This window comes from Bos taurus, chromosome 18, assembly GCF_002263795.3.
Source record: "Bos taurus isolate L1 Dominette 01449 registration number 42190680 breed Hereford chromosome 18, ARS-UCD2.0, whole genome shotgun sequence".
NCBI classification, from domain to species: Eukaryota; Metazoa; Chordata; class Mammalia; order Artiodactyla; family Bovidae; genus Bos; species Bos taurus.
Genome location: NC_037345.1, coordinates 44,101,857 through 44,121,383, shown reverse-complemented (window position 1 = coordinate 44,121,383; position 19,527 = coordinate 44,101,857). Strand labels below are relative to the sequence as shown.

Genomic DNA, 19,527 nt, shown 5'->3' with positions numbered 1-19,527 from the left:
CTTCAAAAGACACCATTAAGAAAATGAAAACACAAACCACAGATGGGAGAAATTATTTGCAAATCTAATAAGTACTTGTATCTACAAAACAAAATAACAACTCCATAAAAGACAAATAACTCAATTTAAAAGATGGGCAAAAGATCTGAATAGATATTTCACCAAAGAATATATTCAAATGACTAATAAGCAGAAGAGAATATGCTGAATCGCATTAGTCATTAGAGAAGGCAAATTAAACTTACAATGAGATACCCTCACACTCACTAGAATGCCTATAATGAAAAAGACAGATAATAACAAGTGTTGATGAGAATGTGGAGAAATGGGAACCCTCATACATGATTGGCGGGAACATAAACAGTGTAGCCATTTTGGCAACAGTTTCTTTAAAAATTCAACATAAAGCTACTAAACAATCTAGCAATTCTACTCCCAAGCATCTACCCAAGAGAAACGAAAACATATGTTCACAGGAAGACTTGCATATGAATGTTCATAGTGACATTATTCATAACAGACAAAAAGTATAAGCATTCCACGTGTCCATCGACTGCTGAGTGGATAAACCAAGAATCCATGGATCAGAATACTGCTGAACGATAAAGAGGGATAGCTACTGATGTAGGCTACGTGATGACAAGTGATCACAAACACGATGCTAAGTGAAACAAGCCAGATGCAAAAGACTACATATTGTATGATTACATTTATGAGCAAATCTATAAAGACAGAAAGTAGATTAGTGGATGCCTGAGGCAATGGGGAGTGACTGCAAATGGCAGAGATCTGGGGAGGGGGCGGTGGCAATGAATATACCCTAAAATTGGATTGTGGCGATTACAGAGCTCTGTACATTTATTAAAAAATCACTGAAGTGTGCACTTAAAACAGGTGAATTTTATGGCATGTAAATCATACCCGAATAAAGCTGTTTTGTGTAAAAAGGCTCTGGCCGCGGGCCTGGTGGCAGGAGTCCCCTGGTGCTCACTGCTTCTCGCTAATCCATCTCACTTTCTGGTCCTGGGATTCCACTTTCCTTCTGGAGTTTTAAGGAAGTTGTAGGTTCTGTTTTACCCAGGGTGGGTGGGTGCATCAGCTCTGTCAGTCACGCTACCGATCTTTGCTTTCTTGGGATTCTGGCACTTTCTGCTCCCGGAGGAGTGCTGTGTGTTAATCTCAGGGAAGCAAAAGGAAGAAACAAAGGACTGGCTTGGGGGAGGGATGGTCCAGCCTGGGTGTGAGCTCCACCTGACTCCTGCTGTTGGATCTGGTTCCCTCACCCCCGCTGGAGGACACAGGACAGCGGAGGTGTGTGTGGGGGGGGGTCATGCAGTGCCAATGCCCTTCCTTCCTCTTTCTCTGATGAGCAGGGAGCCCCAGCATGGTGTCAGCCTCAGACCTTAATTTGGGGCCCTAAAGTGGAAGGAAGAGGCAGTTCTAGACATCACAGGACTCCTGGGACCAGTCTGCTTTGGAAAGAGGTGGGTGGACACCAGGAATTCCCCATCACCCTACTTTTTGGGGCTTACCAGGTGGCGCAGTGGTAAAGAATCCTCCTGCCAGGAGATTCAAGAGACTCGAGTTTGATCCCTGGGTTTGGATGATGCCATGGAGTAGGAAATGGCAACCCACTTCCAGTATTCTTTCCTGGAACATTCCATGGACAGAGAAGCCCGGCGGGCTACAGTCCCTGGGGGTTTCAAAGGGTCGGACACAACTGACCATGTGCACACACACACTACTCACTGCTGAGTTCCATGAGCACAGGGACCTCACGGCCCTATTCCCTGCAGATTCCCAGTGTCTGGCTGTACTGGGACTCAATAGATATCTCTAACATAAATGAACGAAAGTGGAAAAGCACCTCCTGCAGTAAGAACCCACCTCCTTCTGACCGGTGGCCTTCCTGCCCTCACTGACTGTCACCCCATTCCCAGGCAGGTGCAGGCTGGCACACATTTTGCAAGCCCTGTATATTGTACGTGCCTGATGAGCAGACTTGGTTTAGCCCAGAAAATCCTTTAATTACTGCCGCTACTTCTGGCTGGGTTCTGGGAAGGAACTAATTCAAGCAGCAATCACTCAACCTGAAATATTATGAATGTAATTTCATTATTTGGTCTGCTCCGGTCGCAGGCAGGGGGTTACAATAACTGGTTTGCCGAGTTCCTGCTGGAATGGTAATTAATTTCTCACCCACTTCTGTGGTGACAACCTGCAGACAACTCCTGCCCCGGTGCCCAAGTCACTTGCCCCAGCCCGGGCCCTGATGTGTGTGTCCCACGCTGCTTGTGGTAGGTGCGACTATCAGTGTGCACAACGAGGAGGCAGCCCCAAACTTCAGTGGGAAATGGTCCCTATGTGAGCTGCGAGCCCAAGGCACACACACACACCTCATGGTTGCATACATATACACTCCCACACAGGACCGTGAACGAGAGTCAGACACGCACACCCATTCACAGAGGTCTCTGTCCTTCACCAGTAGATCTATGAACAAATCAGAATATGTCTGCAACGCATAGGAAAGAAGTGCACTCCACACATCAGCATGGCAGTATATGCCAGCACCCCGGCTGGCCCTCCAACACTTGTGCATCTCAGCTCTGAGTGGCGGTCAGTTGTTGTTCAGTCGCTAAGTCATGTCCAGCTCTTTGTGACCCCATAACTGCAGCACACGAGGCTTCCCTGTCCTTCACTGTCTCCCAGAGTTTGCTCAAATTCATGTCCATTGAATCAGTGACGCCATCCAACCATCATCTTCTGTCGCCCCCTTCTCTTCTTGCCCTCAATCTTTCTCAGCATCAGGGTCTTTTCCAATGAGTTGGGTCTTTGCATCCAAAGTGTTGGAGCTTCAGCTTCAGCGTCAGTTCTTCCAAGGAATATTCAGGGTTGATTTCCTTTAAGATTGACTGCTTTGATCTGTGTCTTTGGGACCCAAACACCCAGGTTCTAACTCCCTGACACTTCTGCAGATCAGTCACCTTCTGGGCGTCCCACCCCAGGTCCCATGCCTGAATGGTGAGGGGTGATCTGGTGGAGCCTCTAAGCTGGGTAGGGGTCCCTCGGGCTCCGGGAGGCCACCACTGATCAGCAGACAGCTGGAAAACTCTGCCTGGGACTGGCTTGAAGGGAATCTTGCCAAGGCTGGAAAGAGTTAATGAGTTCCTTGTCCACCAAGGAGACCTACCACCTCTCTGTCCTGGGGGTGATGGTGGGGGTGGGTAGCACAAGGAAGGTGGGAGGGGGCAGGTCTCAGCCCCGAGGAGGTTGGGGCAGTGGACGGCCCCTCTCCTTCCAGCCCATCTGACCAACAGGAGGTGCCAAGTGTGACCAACTAACTCTGAAAACACTTTCTAAAATTTGAGCAGCCACTTATAAATCAGAAGAAATGACATAACTGTATGTTACAGATGTCTTGCTTCCTTGAAAGAATAAAAAGGAAGATCTGGCTACCCTGGGCCCACATCCCACACAGAACTCTTGGCTGGAGCTGAGCAGCGGCCCTGCCCAAGGAGCCAGGAGCCATCTGTCCCAACCCCGCTCCTGGTCGTCTCCCTGGCAGCTCTATGCAGGGACATTTTCTGATGGGCCTGGTGACCCCACACTATTTTTTACTGACATCCCCCCTCATCCCTTCCTCTTTCTTAGCTCCCTCTGTCCTGGGCACGCCCAGACCCTGAGGGCAAGGGGTGGAAAGCACTCACAGATGCTTTAGCCTTTGGGGAGCTGGGGTGGGGACCCCAGACTCCTCCCAGGCTGCCTTTTCTTCCTGGGACCTATGCACATTGAGATATATGAGCAAAATGCGGTGAGGGGTTCACAGATCACCCCCTGGGTCCAACCCCCTGGGAACTGCCTGGACTGAGAGTCACTGGCTGGGGACTGGGCCCTTGACCTGTTTTAAAGAAAGAAAAATAGTGCTAAGTTGTGTCCCACGCTTGTGACCCTATGGACTGTAGCCCGCCAGGCTCCTCTGTCCACAAGATTCTCCAGGCAAGAATACTGGAGTGGCTTGCCATTTCCTTCTCCAGGGGATCTTCCTGACCCAGGAATCAAACCCAGGTCTCCAGCATTGCAGGTAGATTCTTTACCAACTGAGCGACGCGGGACCTGCTTTGGGGCACCCAAGCTGGGGTGAGTGGGGAGCTTGGATGGGGCCAGCCTACTCTGTAGGTGGTCAGTCTTCAGCACTTCTGAGGAGGGTTGGGAAACACTGTGGCCAGGCTGTAGGGCTCAGGGAGAGGCAGCCCCCAGTTTCCTGCCTGTACCCCAGACCAGGAGCATGGGAAGACCCCTCCCCCCAGGGCTCCTCACCTCTCTGTTGGGAGCCAATCAGCTGTGCAGGGGCATCGGAGCAGCAGCTGTTGAGGGCAATGGAACCCATTTAAGTTCGGCTGTTTTCCCCCATATAAATAGAAAATTTTAAGTGAGAGAATTGTCCACCAAGTTTTGCCATGATCCAAGTTAAAACTGTCGGTTTCCCTGGTGAGTCACTTGCAGTGTGGGAGACCCAAGTTCGATCCCTGGGTCGGGAAGACCCCCTGGTGAAGGGAATGGCAACTCACTCCAGTATTCTTGCCTGGGAAACCCCATGGACAGAGGAACCTGGTGGGCTATGGTCCATGGGGCCTCAAAGAGTCAGAAACTGAGCAACTAAACTTTAAAATTAAAACTGTAGAGCCACAAATCCTGAGGGATAAGCTTTATAATGGAAACATCAGTAGATACATAACAATGAGCTTCTGACTCAGATGAGATCTGCCTAAGTCCCCAGCTTCCTGCAAAGATTTTGGGAAGGACACCCATAGTGACCCTAAAGCCACATGAAAAATGTCACCATAAATGGAAAGGCAGTTGGCAGGCAGTTGGGGTTCAGGTAAGAGCCCCCACAGAGCCTGGCCAGAGGTACTCAGGTCTCAGCCCCCACACAGAGCATCCCTGATGGGCCTGCTGCACCACGGACCCACAGAGGCTTCCAGAACCGTCCTCCAGCACTTCTGTTGTCATAACTACCACCGTGACCTTTTCCGGGTTGAGAAAACACACACACACACACACACAAGAACCACCCGGTGACATGGAGAAAGGCGACAATCATAGCAACAGCCCTTGTCCTTGGATCAGGTTGCGGCACAGAACCACCTCTGTGCCGCCCACGTTAGCAACCTAGGACTTCTGGAAGGTTAGTGGGGCCTGGATAAGCATGTGTTAGGACCTGACCTGGCCCTTCCCCATGCTAGCAGCGAAAGTCACTGTGTCCTGAGCCCCCTCCCCATGCCCCCTCCCACCGCCCTGAGACTGCAGACCAAGTGGGGCTGAGCAGGGAAACAAGCCAGGCACGAGGCCACCCCTGGAGCCCTGTGCCTTGGGGACTGAGGTCTTGCCCTGCCCTCCTGCTCTTCCTGGCAGAGCTCTTGGGCTGAGCTGCAGGGGGTGGGGTTGACTCTGATGTCAAGTCAAGTGACCCCACTGCTACTGAAGATGCCTGGTTGGTGAATGGGCACAGAGTGGGGGAGGTGTGGGGTGCATGCCCCACTGCTGGCTGCCCAGGTAAGCTCACCGCAGTGACCCAGACCAGGTGTACTGCTGGGGCATCTCACACAGATCTTGAGCCCCCCTCCTCCTCTCTGGGTTCCTCCTATTCATTCTGGGCGGGGCAGATGGGAAAGGAGTCAACCCACACCTGAGCCCCGCTCTGGGCCCACGGAGTAGTGACTCACACTGCAGGGGAATAGAGCCTGATTCACCTCCCAGGTGGGGGCCTGGGGGCTGTGGAACAATCAGCTGCTGTGGAGACACAACCTGAAACCCGGGCTTCCGGGGGAGGCTTGAGCCTCGGAACCTCCAGCCCAGCTCAGGTCACTCAGCCCTGTCCAGCTCCACCTGCACTGGGACACAAAGGGAGACCCAGTTTCCCTGCTGCACTGTAATTTCAGAAGGGGTCTTTGTGTGGGCTGTATTAACCAAGAAGCCAGAGAAGCCCTGGGGTTTGGGCAGGGAGTCAGGCTGCCAAAGAAATCTGCTGCGTGTTGGCAAGAAATGCCCTTTGAGAAGATGGCAGAAAGACATCAGAAAATGTAAGAACTGCTGACCGTGCCGTTAACGAGTGGCAACGGGCAAGGAGTGCAAAGTGAGCCTAGGAAGGGTTTTGCAAGCAGGCAAAGCTGCGTTTGAATCTGGGTTCTGCCACTCTAGCTGCGGGACTTTGGGCAACTGACCTAACCTCTCTGAATCTAAGTTCAGGACAATGATGCCTGCATCTCACTGGGTGAAGGGAGATAAAGCAAAGGCACCCTAGACAGTGCCTGGCACCAGTAAATGATAACTATTACTAGGCTTCATGCACACTGAAGCTTAATTACATTGTCTCATTTAAAAAATTATCATCGTACACGAGTGTAGAGCTCTGTGGTTTTCAAAGCTATCTTTGTCCATTACTTCATTAGAGCCTCACAGTGATCCTGTATTCTATTTTTAGCATTTTACTTTAGTTCCTTTAAAACATAAGTCTTGCTCTTATTGGATACGATTGTCCCAATTTTCCGTTCTGCTCTCCTTCTTAATTTCCCCACCCTGAGGAACCTTTAGCATAACAATGCCGGGACCATCTTCTATTAATATCAATTTTCAGATTACAGTGATAAGATGTCTGTTTCCTAATTTAATTAGGTGATTCCTGTATTTAGTTCCTACACGCTCATTATTTTTCATTTAGCGTCTTCTAAATGCACCGAAGGAAAAGCGAGGCTCTAGCTGGTACACCTCCAGGCTGTCTTCCGCAGTGGGGAGGGAGGAACCCAGGAAATGGGGCCACGTCAGAGAGGCAGGTGCCAGGGGCCTGGGGGCTGGGGCAGTGTCTCAGGAGAGGGGATGGGGGCAGAGAAAGTCCTACTGCAGAGGGGCTCACGGTGGGCACCCCTGAGGGAGGGCTAGGTCTCTCACAAAGCTCCCCCCAAAAGCAGACTTCAAAGAAGACTCCAAAACTGGCACCCCCAGGGCCCATCAGCCCCTCTGGGCTCCGGTGCCAACACTTGAAGGCCACGTGATTCTTCTTTTAAAAAAAAATAATTTATTTATTTGGCTGTGTTCGGTCTTAGTTTCAGCATGAGAGATCTTGGTTGCATCACGCAAGATCTTTTGTTATGGTGCATGGACTCCACAGTTGCCTCATCGGTGCTCTAGAGCACTCAGGCTCAGTAGCTGTGGCTCGGCCTCAGTGGCTCCATGGCATGTGAGATCACAGTTCCCTGACCAGGGACTGAACCGTGTCCCCTGCATTGCAAGGCAGTCTTAACCACTGGACCACCAGCGAAGTCCCTTGAGGGCTATGTGTTCGGACATATCCCCCTCCCTTTTCTGGCTCTCACTGATTGCCATGGAGGTCCCATGCCCCTTCATCAGTACTATTCTCTGCACAGCTCCAGGGGGCGCCCGTCACACCATCGTTTAAATCAATTCTACCCTGGAATCAGCACAGAGCAGTGTGAGTGGTGCCCCCAAAGTGTGCAGGCCCTGCCTCAACGCTCCCACTCCATCAAGGCGGGGCTCAGCCATCATGCCACGGGCTCTGGTCACCCCTGGTCCCCAACCCTCCAACTATCCACATTGACCCGACCAGCTTTCTTCCCTCTGCCAGCACAGTGATAGCTAGGCTGATTTTGCTCATTGCCCGACCTGTGGCGCCAGAAGGAACCCTCACTAAAGCCACTCAAGTTGAGGAAAGGGGGACAGGAAGCCCCAGGGCCACACTTGGAAGGAGTACTGCTACAAGCATCCTGGCCGCAGTTCTGACTTTGAGAATCCACTGCGTTCTGTGTCATGGGGCAGGCCCTCCAGAGAACTGAAAACTCAGTTACCCAGCATTAATTTTGCTTTTGGTTTTGCATGTATGCGTGCTAAGTCACTTGAATTGCGTCTGACTCTGTGCAACCCTATGGACTGTAGCCTGCCAGGCTCCTCTGTCCATGGGATTCTCCAGGCAAGATTTCATTTCCTCCTGGAGGGGATCTTCCCGACCCAGGGATTGAACTCACGTCTCTGACATCTCCTGCATCGGCGGGCAGGTTCTTTACCACTAGTGCCACCTGCGAAGCCCTTCTTTTTGGTTTTACCTAGCGTTAATTTTCCTTCGCTGTGGTCGCAGAAAGGCGAGGCAAGGTATGGCGAGTGAGGCAGCCTTAGTGAATCCCGGGCAGCATTTGGTGAAGACAGTTTGAACACACACGCTTGCAGGTGCATTGTTTAGAAACACTGAGTTCTGAGAGTCCCAGCCGTGCTGATTTTGCAATGATATATTGCCAGCTACTTAACAGGATGGATCACTGCAATTACATGTCACTTCTGATATTCCCAGTCACAACAAGGAGGTGTCAGCTTCGCAAGGGTTGTAGGAAATATATATGCTGTTCCGCAATGCCGTTAGGAAAGGGTTTCAGGAGACAGACTCAAGAGGATTCCAATAAAACCCACCTGCCTGGGCAAAGCAGACGGCACCATGGAAACTGGCAGGGCTGGTTCCCCTGGCCAGGGAGGGAGTGTGGGCTTAGGCACCCGGGCTCCAGAGGCTGCCCATCCTCTGGCAGTGGAGAGGGGTCAGGATGGCCAGCACACTTCTGGTTATCCCATCACCCTCACATGGGTGAGCTGTTGAGAGCAACTCAGCAGTTACTCCTATGGCCTTTGGCCTGGTGGCATCTCAGGGTTAAAAGGATCACACCCAAACACAGGCAGTCACTGCAGGAAGAAGACAAATCCTCTGAGATTGTTCTGTAGCCTTCAGAATTGGCACGGGCAGTAACCATGGAACCAACAGTGAGAGCCACACTTTCTCTGGCCAACACAGCCCTGCTCCAGGGAACCAAAGGAGAAGTTCTGTTGATTTCTGAGTCAATTCTGGCTCTGTCAGTTCCTATGAGATATAGGGCACCATACTTAGCATCTGTCAATCCTAAAGGAAATCAACCCTGAATATTCACTGGAAGGACTGATGCTGAAGCTGAAGCTCCAACACTTTGGCCACCTGAGGAGAACTGACTCCTTGGTAAAGACTCTAATGCTGGGAAAGACTGAGGGTGGGAGGAGAAGAGGGCGACAGAGGATAAGATGGCTGGGTGGCATCACTGACTCAATGGACATGAATTTGAGCAAACTCAGGGAGACAGTGAAGGACAGAGAAGCCTGGTGTGCTGAAGTTCAAGGGGTTGCAAAGGGTTGGACATGACTGAGCGACTGGACAACAACAAACACTTAACATGCACTGGGGAGAGACACCCCGGGCTCTTCACTGCTGCTGCCAAAGGTCAGCGTCTTGTCACCTCTTGTGCCCTGGAGAAGGCAATCAAGCAAGCCACAGCTCCCCTCCTCCAGGAAGCCCTCCTGACTCCTCCAGTCAGGACTTTGCCCTCAGGTGTGTGACAGCGAAGGATTGAGTGTGTGACCTGTGTGAAAGGAGACGCAGTAGAGGAGGAGTGGGGCAGGGCGGGAGCTTTCTGCTCCTCTCACCTGTTCCTGTGATCTGTGAGTCTGCAACCCTGGGTGGAGGAGACACAGGGCTCCATACACTCTGCCTAGCATCTCAGAGGCCATCTGCCCAAAATAGAACACGCAGTCTCTACTCCCCTCCCCCAACCACTCCCTGTCTGGAGTGTCTCCCTTGATGGGTGGCACCCCAACTCCCCTCTACCAATGCCAGAAACCCTGAGCCAGAGTCACCTTGAAACCCTGACAGCTGCCCTTCTCAGCCTCCCATCCATGTGGCTGCCAACTCTGCCCCAACCCTATGATGCCACTGAACCATCCTCTCCTGTCCCTGCCTGCCTGCCCCAGGCTTCGCCCTCTCTTCTGTCCCCACTCCACCCCTCCAAGCCGCTCTCTGCGCGCCTGAGGCCTCTTCCTCTGCTACTGTCCACAGTTTCACAACATGCAGTCACTGGAGTGGGCTCTCTGATGGCTGCTGCACCCTCAGAATCCCCAGGGCTCCCTGACTGAGCCTGCAGCAAAGGCTTGGGCCCCTGTGACACTCCAAGGGCTCATGAGAACCGGAGCCTGCCTGAGCCTTCAGCCATGAGTGTGGGTCCCTAGGTCTCACTCCAGCCCCTGATGCACTGGGAGCTCTTCCCACGCATATTTTCTCATGCGTCCTTGATCCACGCTCTGCTCTGGGCCCAGACAGGTCGGACTGAGCAAGCATCACTGGCGTTGAGAAGGCAGCAGGTGCTGTGGGCAACATTTGGCTCCCTACGGATGAATCCCAGCATGGCAGGTAACCTCTCGTACCTCAGGAGTCTTGTCTGTCAAATGGTGTAATAGTGTTTAACTCAAGGGGTCCAAAGGTATTGAATGGGCACTAAATACATGTCAGATGTGTGTCTTAGTGCTGAGCTCACAGTGAGCAACTGGGAGCATTAGCCCCCATCAGTGTTGTCTGTGTCCTCTCTGTAAGCCTTGGGACCTCATTTATTGTAAGAATTACATGCACTAAAAGCTGAAGCTCCAATACTTTGGTCATCTGATACAAAGAGCTGACTCATTGGGAAAGACTCTGATCCTGAGAAAGACTGAAGGCAAAAGGAGAAGCGGGCAGCAGAGGATGAGATGGTTGGATGGTTGGATCACTGACTCAGTGGACATGAATTTGAGCAAACTCCGAAAGACAGTGAAGGACAGGGAAACCTGGTGTGTTGCAGTCCACAGGGCGGCAAAGTGTCGTACAGGACTTAGTGACGGAACACACACGCAAACATGGAAAGGCGGACTTCCCTGGTGGTCCAGTGGTTAAGACTCCACACTCCCAGGGGGCATGGGTTCCTAAGATCCTGCATGCTAGGAGGCACAGCCACAGGGGAAAATAAAACCACATAAAGGGCTTTGCACAAGACTTGGCATGTGGTATACTTTTGTTATTACTATTATTATTCCTTGGATGCCCCGGAAGTAATATCCTAGGGCTGGTTATGGACTGAGTCATCAGAGACTATCTGCAGGGCCCCCTGGGCCATCCCTGTGGCTGCCTTCCTCCCTGAGCATCCCAGCACTGGCCTCAGTCCCCAGCATCCCCACCACCCACAGTTCCACGGCTTTGGGAAAGCAAAGAGCCACTTCACTAAAACGTGGGGGTGGCCTCTTTAATAAAAATCCACTCTACAAAAACCAAGCATTTAAAAAAATAATAATCCACTCTACAAAAACCAAGCATTAAAAAAAAAAAACAAAACACGACTATCTGTAGTGTGCTAGCAACAGAATCTGTATCATAACGTCACATTTTTGAAAACGTATCAACAAATAAGCCAATCCATGTACTGTTCATTTTGGCTTCACGGGTCACGAACAATGTCTCACCTCACCCCATTAAAACAAAATCCATCCCACTTAAAAGAATGGAGAAGAAATGGTACAATTAGAACATCACAGGAGAGGGAGGTGGGGGAGGGATGAAGCAGGAGGCTGGGTTTAGCAGTTGTAAGCTTTTATATACAGAATGGATAAACAACGAGGTCCGACTGCATAGTTCAGAGAACTGTATTCAGCATCCTATGACAATCCGTAATGGAAAAGAATATGAAACAAAAGAAGGTATATGTGTATATAACTGACTCATTTTGCTGTAAAACAATAATCAATACAACATGGCAAATCAACTATACTTCCATTTAAAAAATAAATTTCAAAAAGAACATTGAATTGTGCAGCCTCGACTGGATGGTCTAGGCCAGGGCGGCGCCAGCCTCTAGGCCACTGACCAGTTTCTGTCTGTGGCCTGTTAGGAACCAGGCTGTACAGCAGGTGAGCGGTGGGAGACAGAGCAAAGCTTCATCTGCATTTACAGCTGCTTCTCATCGCTTACATTACTGCCTGAGCTCCACCTCCTGTCAGATCAGCCGGGGCTTGAAGCATCCAGAAACCATCCCCCTGCCCTGGTCTGTGGAAAAATTGTCTTCCATGAAACTGGTCACTGATGCCACTGAGTAGGCGGAGTGCGTGAGTGCTTAGTCACTCGGTCGTGTCTGACTCTTTGTGATCCCACGGACTGTAGCCCGCCAGGCTCCTCTGTCCATGGAATTTTCCAGGAAAGAATACTGGAGTGGGGTGCCATTTCCTACTCCAGGGGATCTTCCAGATCCAGGAATCGAACCCGCGTCTCTTGAGTCTCTTGCATTAGCAGGAGAATTCTTTTACCATTGAGCCACTTAGGAAGCCACAGGGTCAGTGGCTAACCAATAACTCAAAGCTGGGCAGATGTACTCCTCCCCACAGAAGAACACAGGACCACATATGAATTCTTGCCAAAAAAGGGAAAACAAACCTATATCTGATCAACTGCTAAATTTACGTAATTTACAGGGAGTACAAGGGGCAGAAGGGTATGTTGAGCTATACCAAACAGGCACGATCAGCAAAAATCCCAACTGTGGGAAACTTACAGAACCTGTGACCCAGTTTCCTCCAGTAAACAGCAAGAGGGAAGTAAAGGCACGCAGGACATCTTAGAAACTGAGAGAAGCTTAAACGACTTGCCCACCAGTTGTAACGTGTGAGCCTTATCCAGATACTGACAAAACAAATCGGAAATAAAGATATTTATCACCTTTGTGGGATGACTAGAAATGTGAACACTGGACATTTGATGAGATCAAACAATTGTTGAATGTTAAAAGAAAGAATTCTTATCTTTTCTACTAAGAAATACACTGAAATATTTATGGCTTTATGGTTATACAGGGAAGCGGGGGAGGGGAATAAATTGGGATTAACATAAACACACTACTTTACATAAAATAGATAACTAATAAGGACCTACTGTGTAGCACAGGGAACTCTACTCAATACTCTGTAATGACGTACATGGGAAAAGAACCTAAGAAAGAGTGGATGTGGGTATACGCATAACTGATCCACTTTTCTGTACGGCAGAAACTGACACAACACTGCCAATCAACTGCACTCCAATAAGAAAATTTTTAAAAGAAACATTTGGGGGATGTCCCTCGTGGTACAATGGATAAGTATCCCCCTGCCAATGGAGGGGACACAGGATCCCTGGTCCGGATGATCCCACATGCCGTGGAGCAACCAAGCCTGTGAGCCACAACTACTGAGGCCGTGCTCTGGGGCCTGAGAGTCAAACCTCGACGCCCATGCTCCTAGAGCACGTGCTCCGCGACACGAGAAGCCACAGCGTAAGAAGTCCTCACACCACAACTAGAAAAAGCCTGCAAACAGCAACAAAGACCCAGTGCGGCCAAACTAAACCAAGACACTTTTTAAAAAGAAATACTTATGACTGAACTGATTGGCCCTAGTATATATGCTTTGAAAAGAGAAGCGTATGGGGCTGTGGATGAGGCCCCGTTGAGGCTGCTGGGTGCTCGGGACGTGGGGTTCACTGTACTATTCTAATCCACTTCTCTGTGTGTCCCACGCTCTCCATAATACAAAGTTCTGCCTTGTATTCAAGTCTGTATATAAAGACGGGTCACTCATACACACGTGGAGAGTGCCCTCTGCACCTCCAGGGCCAGCATGTTGGGATGTGTTAGTCCCAGTTCTGGTCGGCTCTCTTCCACTTTGGGAAGGGGCAAGAGTAGTCTCCTGGGTCAAGATGTGAGTTTCCGGAGGCCTCAGGGCCTGGCAATATTGGAGACATGAAAAACAGTGGGATAGGTAGATTCTCTGACACCCAAGAACACCTAATCTTAGAATGAAGGTAGGTTAACCGGCAGTGGTTTATGTTCCAAAAGGTTTGATCTAAAATATAGCAAACATTTTGGAAAATAGCGTTTGGTTTACAGAAGTTGGCAATCCCACAGGATTGCACTTAATGCACAAAGCAGGTGAGATTTGCTGACTGGTCTCTGCAAAGTTCAGGTGCTTTTAAAAGCTGGTAGCTGCATGGGAGAAATCTGAAGGACACGCCAACCTCAAGGGACCACAAACAGCTAATGACTCTGTCCGCCTTTTCAAGCTTGTTTCTGCATCTTCACCTGACCACCCTCCCCCTCCCACCTTGGCCAACGCCACCAACAGCGGGTCCCAGACGGCATTCCCAGGAAAGTTTCTGCTACTGGAAAAAAGACCAGAAGAGCCCGTGGGGAATGTCCTCTGCAGATGCCCCCACCGCTTTGACCAATCTGGATGACAGGGCAGCCTCTCTCGTCTACATCTCCCAGGGCCAAAATTCTGACTTGTCTAGGACTCTTGGGGCCAAACCACCCATGCAGCTGGATACATACACTTTGTAAGCACTGGTTTCCAACAGATAAATGTAATCAAGGTTTATGTGCACAGAGAAGACAACAGGATGGGATTGTTTCACTTGAAAGATCAGAAGAAAATTGTAACTAATGTTGTGGAAAATTACTTTGATATTGCTTTCTTGGTACCGAATCACAATTAGGCTGCCGTGAGAAGTACAGGGGAAGAATAAATGAATAGTAACAAATCAACACAAACAGCCTGTGTCAGGAACACTTTGCTCAGGGAGAGTAACGTAAGCATTACTTAAAGTTTTATGACTGCGTTTGAGGTGATTTACGTAGAACGTACAGGTGCTACGCCCAGGTGGTCCGGCTCCGTTTACAGCCAGAAGAAGGGAGCTCAAAACCCAAGCAAGCTCCACACCTGGGTCTGCCAGGTCCTTGCCATCCCCGGCTGCAGGGGGAGGCTGGCCTCAGCTTCCTGCCATCCCGCCTGCCAGTCTATGCTATGCTATGCTAAGTCACTTCAGTCGTGTCTGACTCTGTGCGACCCCATAGATAGCAGCCCACCAGGCTCACCCATCCCTGGGATTCTCCAGGCAAGAACACTGGAGTGGGTTGCCATTGCCTTCTCCAATGCATGAAAGCGAAAAGTGAAGTCACTCAGTCATATCTGACTCCCAGCGACCCCATGGACTGCAGCCTACCAGGCTCCTCCGTCCATGGGATTTTCCAGGCAAGAGTACTGGAGTGGGGTGCACCCACCCCAGAAACCCTCACTGTCCGCTGGGCCCCCACTCCACCAGTGATGGAGGTAATCCACACATGTGCACCGGGGTAGCTGTGCAGGCCATGCCAGCTGGCGAGGACAGGAATCCACAACACAAGGGGCAAGGTCTCTGTGCCGTCAGCTGCTGCAGCATGGCAGAGCACATATCGAGGTCACCAGCCAGCGACCCCACTCAGGACTATCACACCGGTCCCCAGAAGACACCACAGATGGGCACCCAGCCCCAGTGGACACCACAGACACACTCGAGTCTTCTCTCCCAGGCTGGTCCCACAGAAAGCAGACACAAGACATGAGAACCCTCTGCCCACTTGTGCCCCAACCACGCGTGCGCACACCAAGACGTGCAGAGGACACACGGCGCCGTTATCCCCAAGCCGCGCCCAGAGGCCTTTTTCGGGAGCTCGCTCCCGCTCATACAACACACAACTGCAGAGAACAACTCTGAGTGCTCTGGGTGGCGCGGCCCATGGAGCTAGGTGCTGCTCACAGAGTCGCTGGCCACTCTGGGGCCCACATGAAGCTGCAAAGCCTCCACAGAGGGACTGGCTCAGTCACGGGTCTCTGCTTCCGAAGCTGGGAAGCAGCCAGACACATCTTTGACAGCCACCTCCGTAGAGGGTCGGGCCCAAGCGTGAGTCAGCACCAGTGACTCACCACCAGCCCCAGGGGGTCTGCCTGGCGCTGGGCTGCTTCTCGCTGATGCTCAGGGATGAGACAAATGACTCACCAGCCTCTCCCGCCAGGGTCTCCAACAGCAGCTGCCAGGCCTAGCTCTGGCCTCCTGCTCCTTTCGCCTTTCCATATGGCACCTACGGGCACCCAGGCTGAGCTCAGCATGGGTGCAGGCTGCCCTGAGCATGTGAGCCGTGGCGGGCCCTGTGCCCTCCCCACTCAGGGCCAGGGACCCCCTAACACTGTGTCCCGCACTCCTGGGCTGTGGGCTGTAGGCAGGGATGGTGTGGGGAATCCCTCTGCCTAACCCTCCAGCCTCAGCGCCCCTTTCCTTCTGTCTGTGTCCAGCAGCCCAGGGGTGTCCAGCCATCAAGGACCCTCCCCTAACAAGGCCTCTGGGACCTCTGTTGTAAATGCACGTGCTTGGCCTGGCAACCGTGCTATCCCTTCATGTGATGCCAACAATTCCTGGCCTTGGCCCCACACTGGCGGCCCTCCAGTTCGGCCGTGCTGTCTGGGGCTTGGCCACGTCTCAGTCAGAGGGGCCTTGCCTGAGCGTCCCTCTCTACCTTCTGTCCACCCTGAGGCTCCAGGACCATCCTTCCTGCTCTCCCCTCACTGCCATCCCCACCTCTGCAAGTCCAGTGGGCTGGGAGGCCGTAGGTGGGGAGGCCAGCAGGAGGCTCTTCAGCTTTACAAAGCCGGGAGGCACCGAGGCACCCCACTTTCTTGCCCAGGCTGAAGAGGCTGAATTTGAGAGGTCCCCAGCGCTGGGCAGAGAATCAGAGTCCCATTGGGGAGGCCTGGGCTCAGGGAGAAGTCACTTGTCCTCTGATATCCCAGATCATGTGGAAGAGGACCCGAGAGGTGGTGGGACCCTGAAATCTTAGTTTCACCAGAGGCAACGACCAGATGAGAGAGGGGCAGCCTGGCCATTCTTCCCAAGAGGAGTGCACGGGCCAGACGTCAGAGGTCAGAGGCCAGAACCACATGGTTGGTGGCCTGACCACAGATACAGTGCCCCCACACTGTGGCTGGTGACTGGAACCTCTGCCTTGGCCCCATGGCAGCGCAGAGGCCTGTACTTCGGGCGGGAGAGCCGGGTCAAGCAGGCAGCTGGGCCGAGTGCAAGGGCTCACCTGGTGCCTGGTGGGGGGTGAGCTCCGTGGGGTCCTGCAGGCTGATGAAGAGAAGGAGTCCTGCAGCTCCGAACAGCAGGATGGACGAGAACATGCAAGCCAGTCGCATCGTTCCTGCTCGCGGGGACATCCGGGGCTCGCTCCGGGGTCACCTCTCGGGTGCGGGAGGCACGTTCTTCCCTCATTGTCCACACTGGGCGTCCATCAGGCCAGGTCTACGGAGCAGTGGGGGAGAAAGACGGCCCATCACTGAGGCCCAGGGCCCCGGTCACTGCTCGTGACCAAGCAGAGTCCCTGGACCCCTCCACCCTTACTCACATGCGTCCCTTTGACCTTCTCAAGTCCAAGGAGGCAAAGGCTGGTCACCACCTGGGGCTGAGACACCAGCTTCCTGCCAGGGTCTCCTGTATCTGGACCTTTAGAAAAGCCACGGAGAGAGATACTCCCCAGCTCCTGCCCCGGGGGGGTGGGCCCTGGTGTGGACCCCTACCACCCACAGCCAGGGGACAGCAGCCACCCCCCACACTGTTCAGGCAGGAATCCGGGTCCCTGTGGCTCACAATTGGCCCAGTGGACAGAGAAGTTCTTGGGTCTGTCTCTGCCTTGGCTCCCATCTACAGGATGCTGGGGACAAGGGTCTCCATAGAACCAGAAGCTTTGAGAAGGGGCCTCTCAGGCCCAGAGATGTCAGAGACTGACTGACTCGCCACTGTATCAGCCAGAGCTGTCCCTGCCCCCCACAGACGGAAGGATGAGCTGGGTGGAATCATAGCCCTGCTGGATAGTCGCACCGACAGGGGCTGAAGTTCCAGCCAGATCATGGTCATCCCAGCTCTCGAAGTGGTCTGGAGCTGACACAGGGTGGCCAGACCCAGGTCTGACAGATCCCAGGCTCAGAGGCTGTGTGCCAGCAGATGGACACCTGCTGCTCCAGCCACTGCAGACCCAGGCCATGCCCATGTTGCTTGCCCCCACCCTCATTCCCCTTGAAGTAAAAGAAATGCCTACCAAGTATCCTGATACCAACTAGTGACATCAGTTGGGTCAAGCTGTGGGTCAAGACGGGGGCACCCTGGGACTTCCCTGGTGGTCCAGTGGTTAGGATTTCGAGTTTCCACAGCACGGGGCATGGGTTCGATCCCTGGTCGGGAGAACTAGGATCCTGTATGCCATGTGGCGTGGCCGAAAGAAAAAGATGACAGCTCCCCAAGGCCATCTGCCTAAAGGAAAGATGTAAGTTCCTGCAGTGGGGGGTGGGGTGGGGGTGGGCTGGGGGTGTGGCGGGGTGGTTCGAGCAAGCTATCACTTGTTCCCCTTATCTTCACCCGATCCTACCCACCTGGGTCCAGGGACATCACCCTCTTTCCACCTAAGAAGCCCTTTGGGAACTTGCCCCTGTCTGGCACAGGGCAATGCCCGAGGAAGGCTGAGGCCAGGTGGGCAGTGCCCAGTAACCCCTGAGACACAGCAGGGTGCTGATCAGGCCCCAGACCAGTGTGCCACTCAGCACAAGGATGAGCCCTGCCTGGAGTCTCCTTGGCTTGACATTCTGAACAGGGAACCCATCTCTGACCCGGCACCCAGGTGCTGGGGGAGGAAACCCCAGCTTTTGTCCCTCTGTATCCAACCTGAAGATGGGGCACGAGGCAGGAAGTGATAAACAGAGAAACCCCACCTTCCTCTGCCCAAACACACATTCCCAAGGACTAGACAGTTCTCAGCAAGGCTCTGAGGCTGAGAGTTAAATTGCAGGTTTGGGTTTCTCCCCTCTGCAGTCTCTGTAATTATTTTTTCACTCAGTTAACTTTAATTAACCTGCCCCAGGCCTCCATGCACGGGAACACGCCTGAATGCCAGGCTCTCTGAGCTGTGCAAGCAGGAGTTTCCCACGACCTCCCAGCTTTCATGTTTCAGAGGCAGTGCTGACCAGGTGCTGTTTGCCTCTGGCATTGGCTCCAGGGTTCTAGCTGGCCCTGACCTCCCTGCAACAGCCCCTCCTGCACCACACCCCCCCCCCCCCGTCCCGCTCCACCTTGCTACAGAGAAAGGCGGCTGCTTCCTGCCAAAACCAGGGATACCCTGCCTCCAGCTTGCAGTGGGTGAAAATGGGCAGCAACATGTCCCCAAAGGCTCAGACCCTGAAGCCCCTCAGGGTCTGCAGCCTCCCTCTCCATGGTGGCCCCAGATGGGACCATTCTGGGGACCTGGCTCATCATTCTGAAAAGACGCAGGTGCCGGAGTGCAGGCCCCAGGCTCCAGGGAAGGACAAAGCCCACAGCATGCCCAATGGCCTGCGGTCTCCCAGGACCCTCCCTCAGTGATGACAGGCCCTCTGCGCAGGACCCACAGGTTGAACTATAAGCAAGGCCATGGCTATAAGGACACCCAGCTTATGCTGGCCAAGGTGTTGATATACTGCCTGCAGACACACCAGCCTTCAGAGTGAGACACGAGGTCAGGAAACCAATCTGATCTAGGGTGAACCCCCAAATTAGGACATTTCTCAAGGTGGGGAGAAGAAAGAAGAAAGAAAGAAGGGAAGAAAGGATGGCAAGTCGATGGCCAGCAGACACAGTGGCCTGGTAAAGCAGCTAATAATGTGTTGCCCAATCTTGACCCAAAGACTATTTGATGAGGAAAAGGGACTCAGAGGCACGTGTGATCATTATTGCATTGTATGTATGGTGGCTGGCACTGCAGAAGTGACTGCAGAAGAGCTGCT

At 52.6% G+C, this 19,527-nt stretch overlaps 1 protein-coding gene across 4 annotated transcripts in view; it reads right to left on the bottom strand.

Moving 5' to 3' along the window:
- The window catches only part of CHST8 (carbohydrate sulfotransferase 8), a 145,426-nt gene that overhangs the window by 56,877 nt on the left and 69,022 nt on the right, over positions 1-19,527 (bottom strand). For 2 of the 4 annotated variants that reach the window (XM_005218898.5, XM_059876500.1), the window contains exon 2: positions 16,806-17,020. In XM_005218898.5, coding sequence (XP_005218955.1) covers positions 16,806-16,935 — 130 coding nt within the window. In that variant the 5' untranslated portion in view covers positions 16,936-17,020. Of the gene's footprint in view, positions 1-16,805; positions 17,021-19,527 lie in introns of those variants that run through there. The other 2 variants (NM_001145992.1, XR_009491143.1) reach the window with 2 other exon arrangements.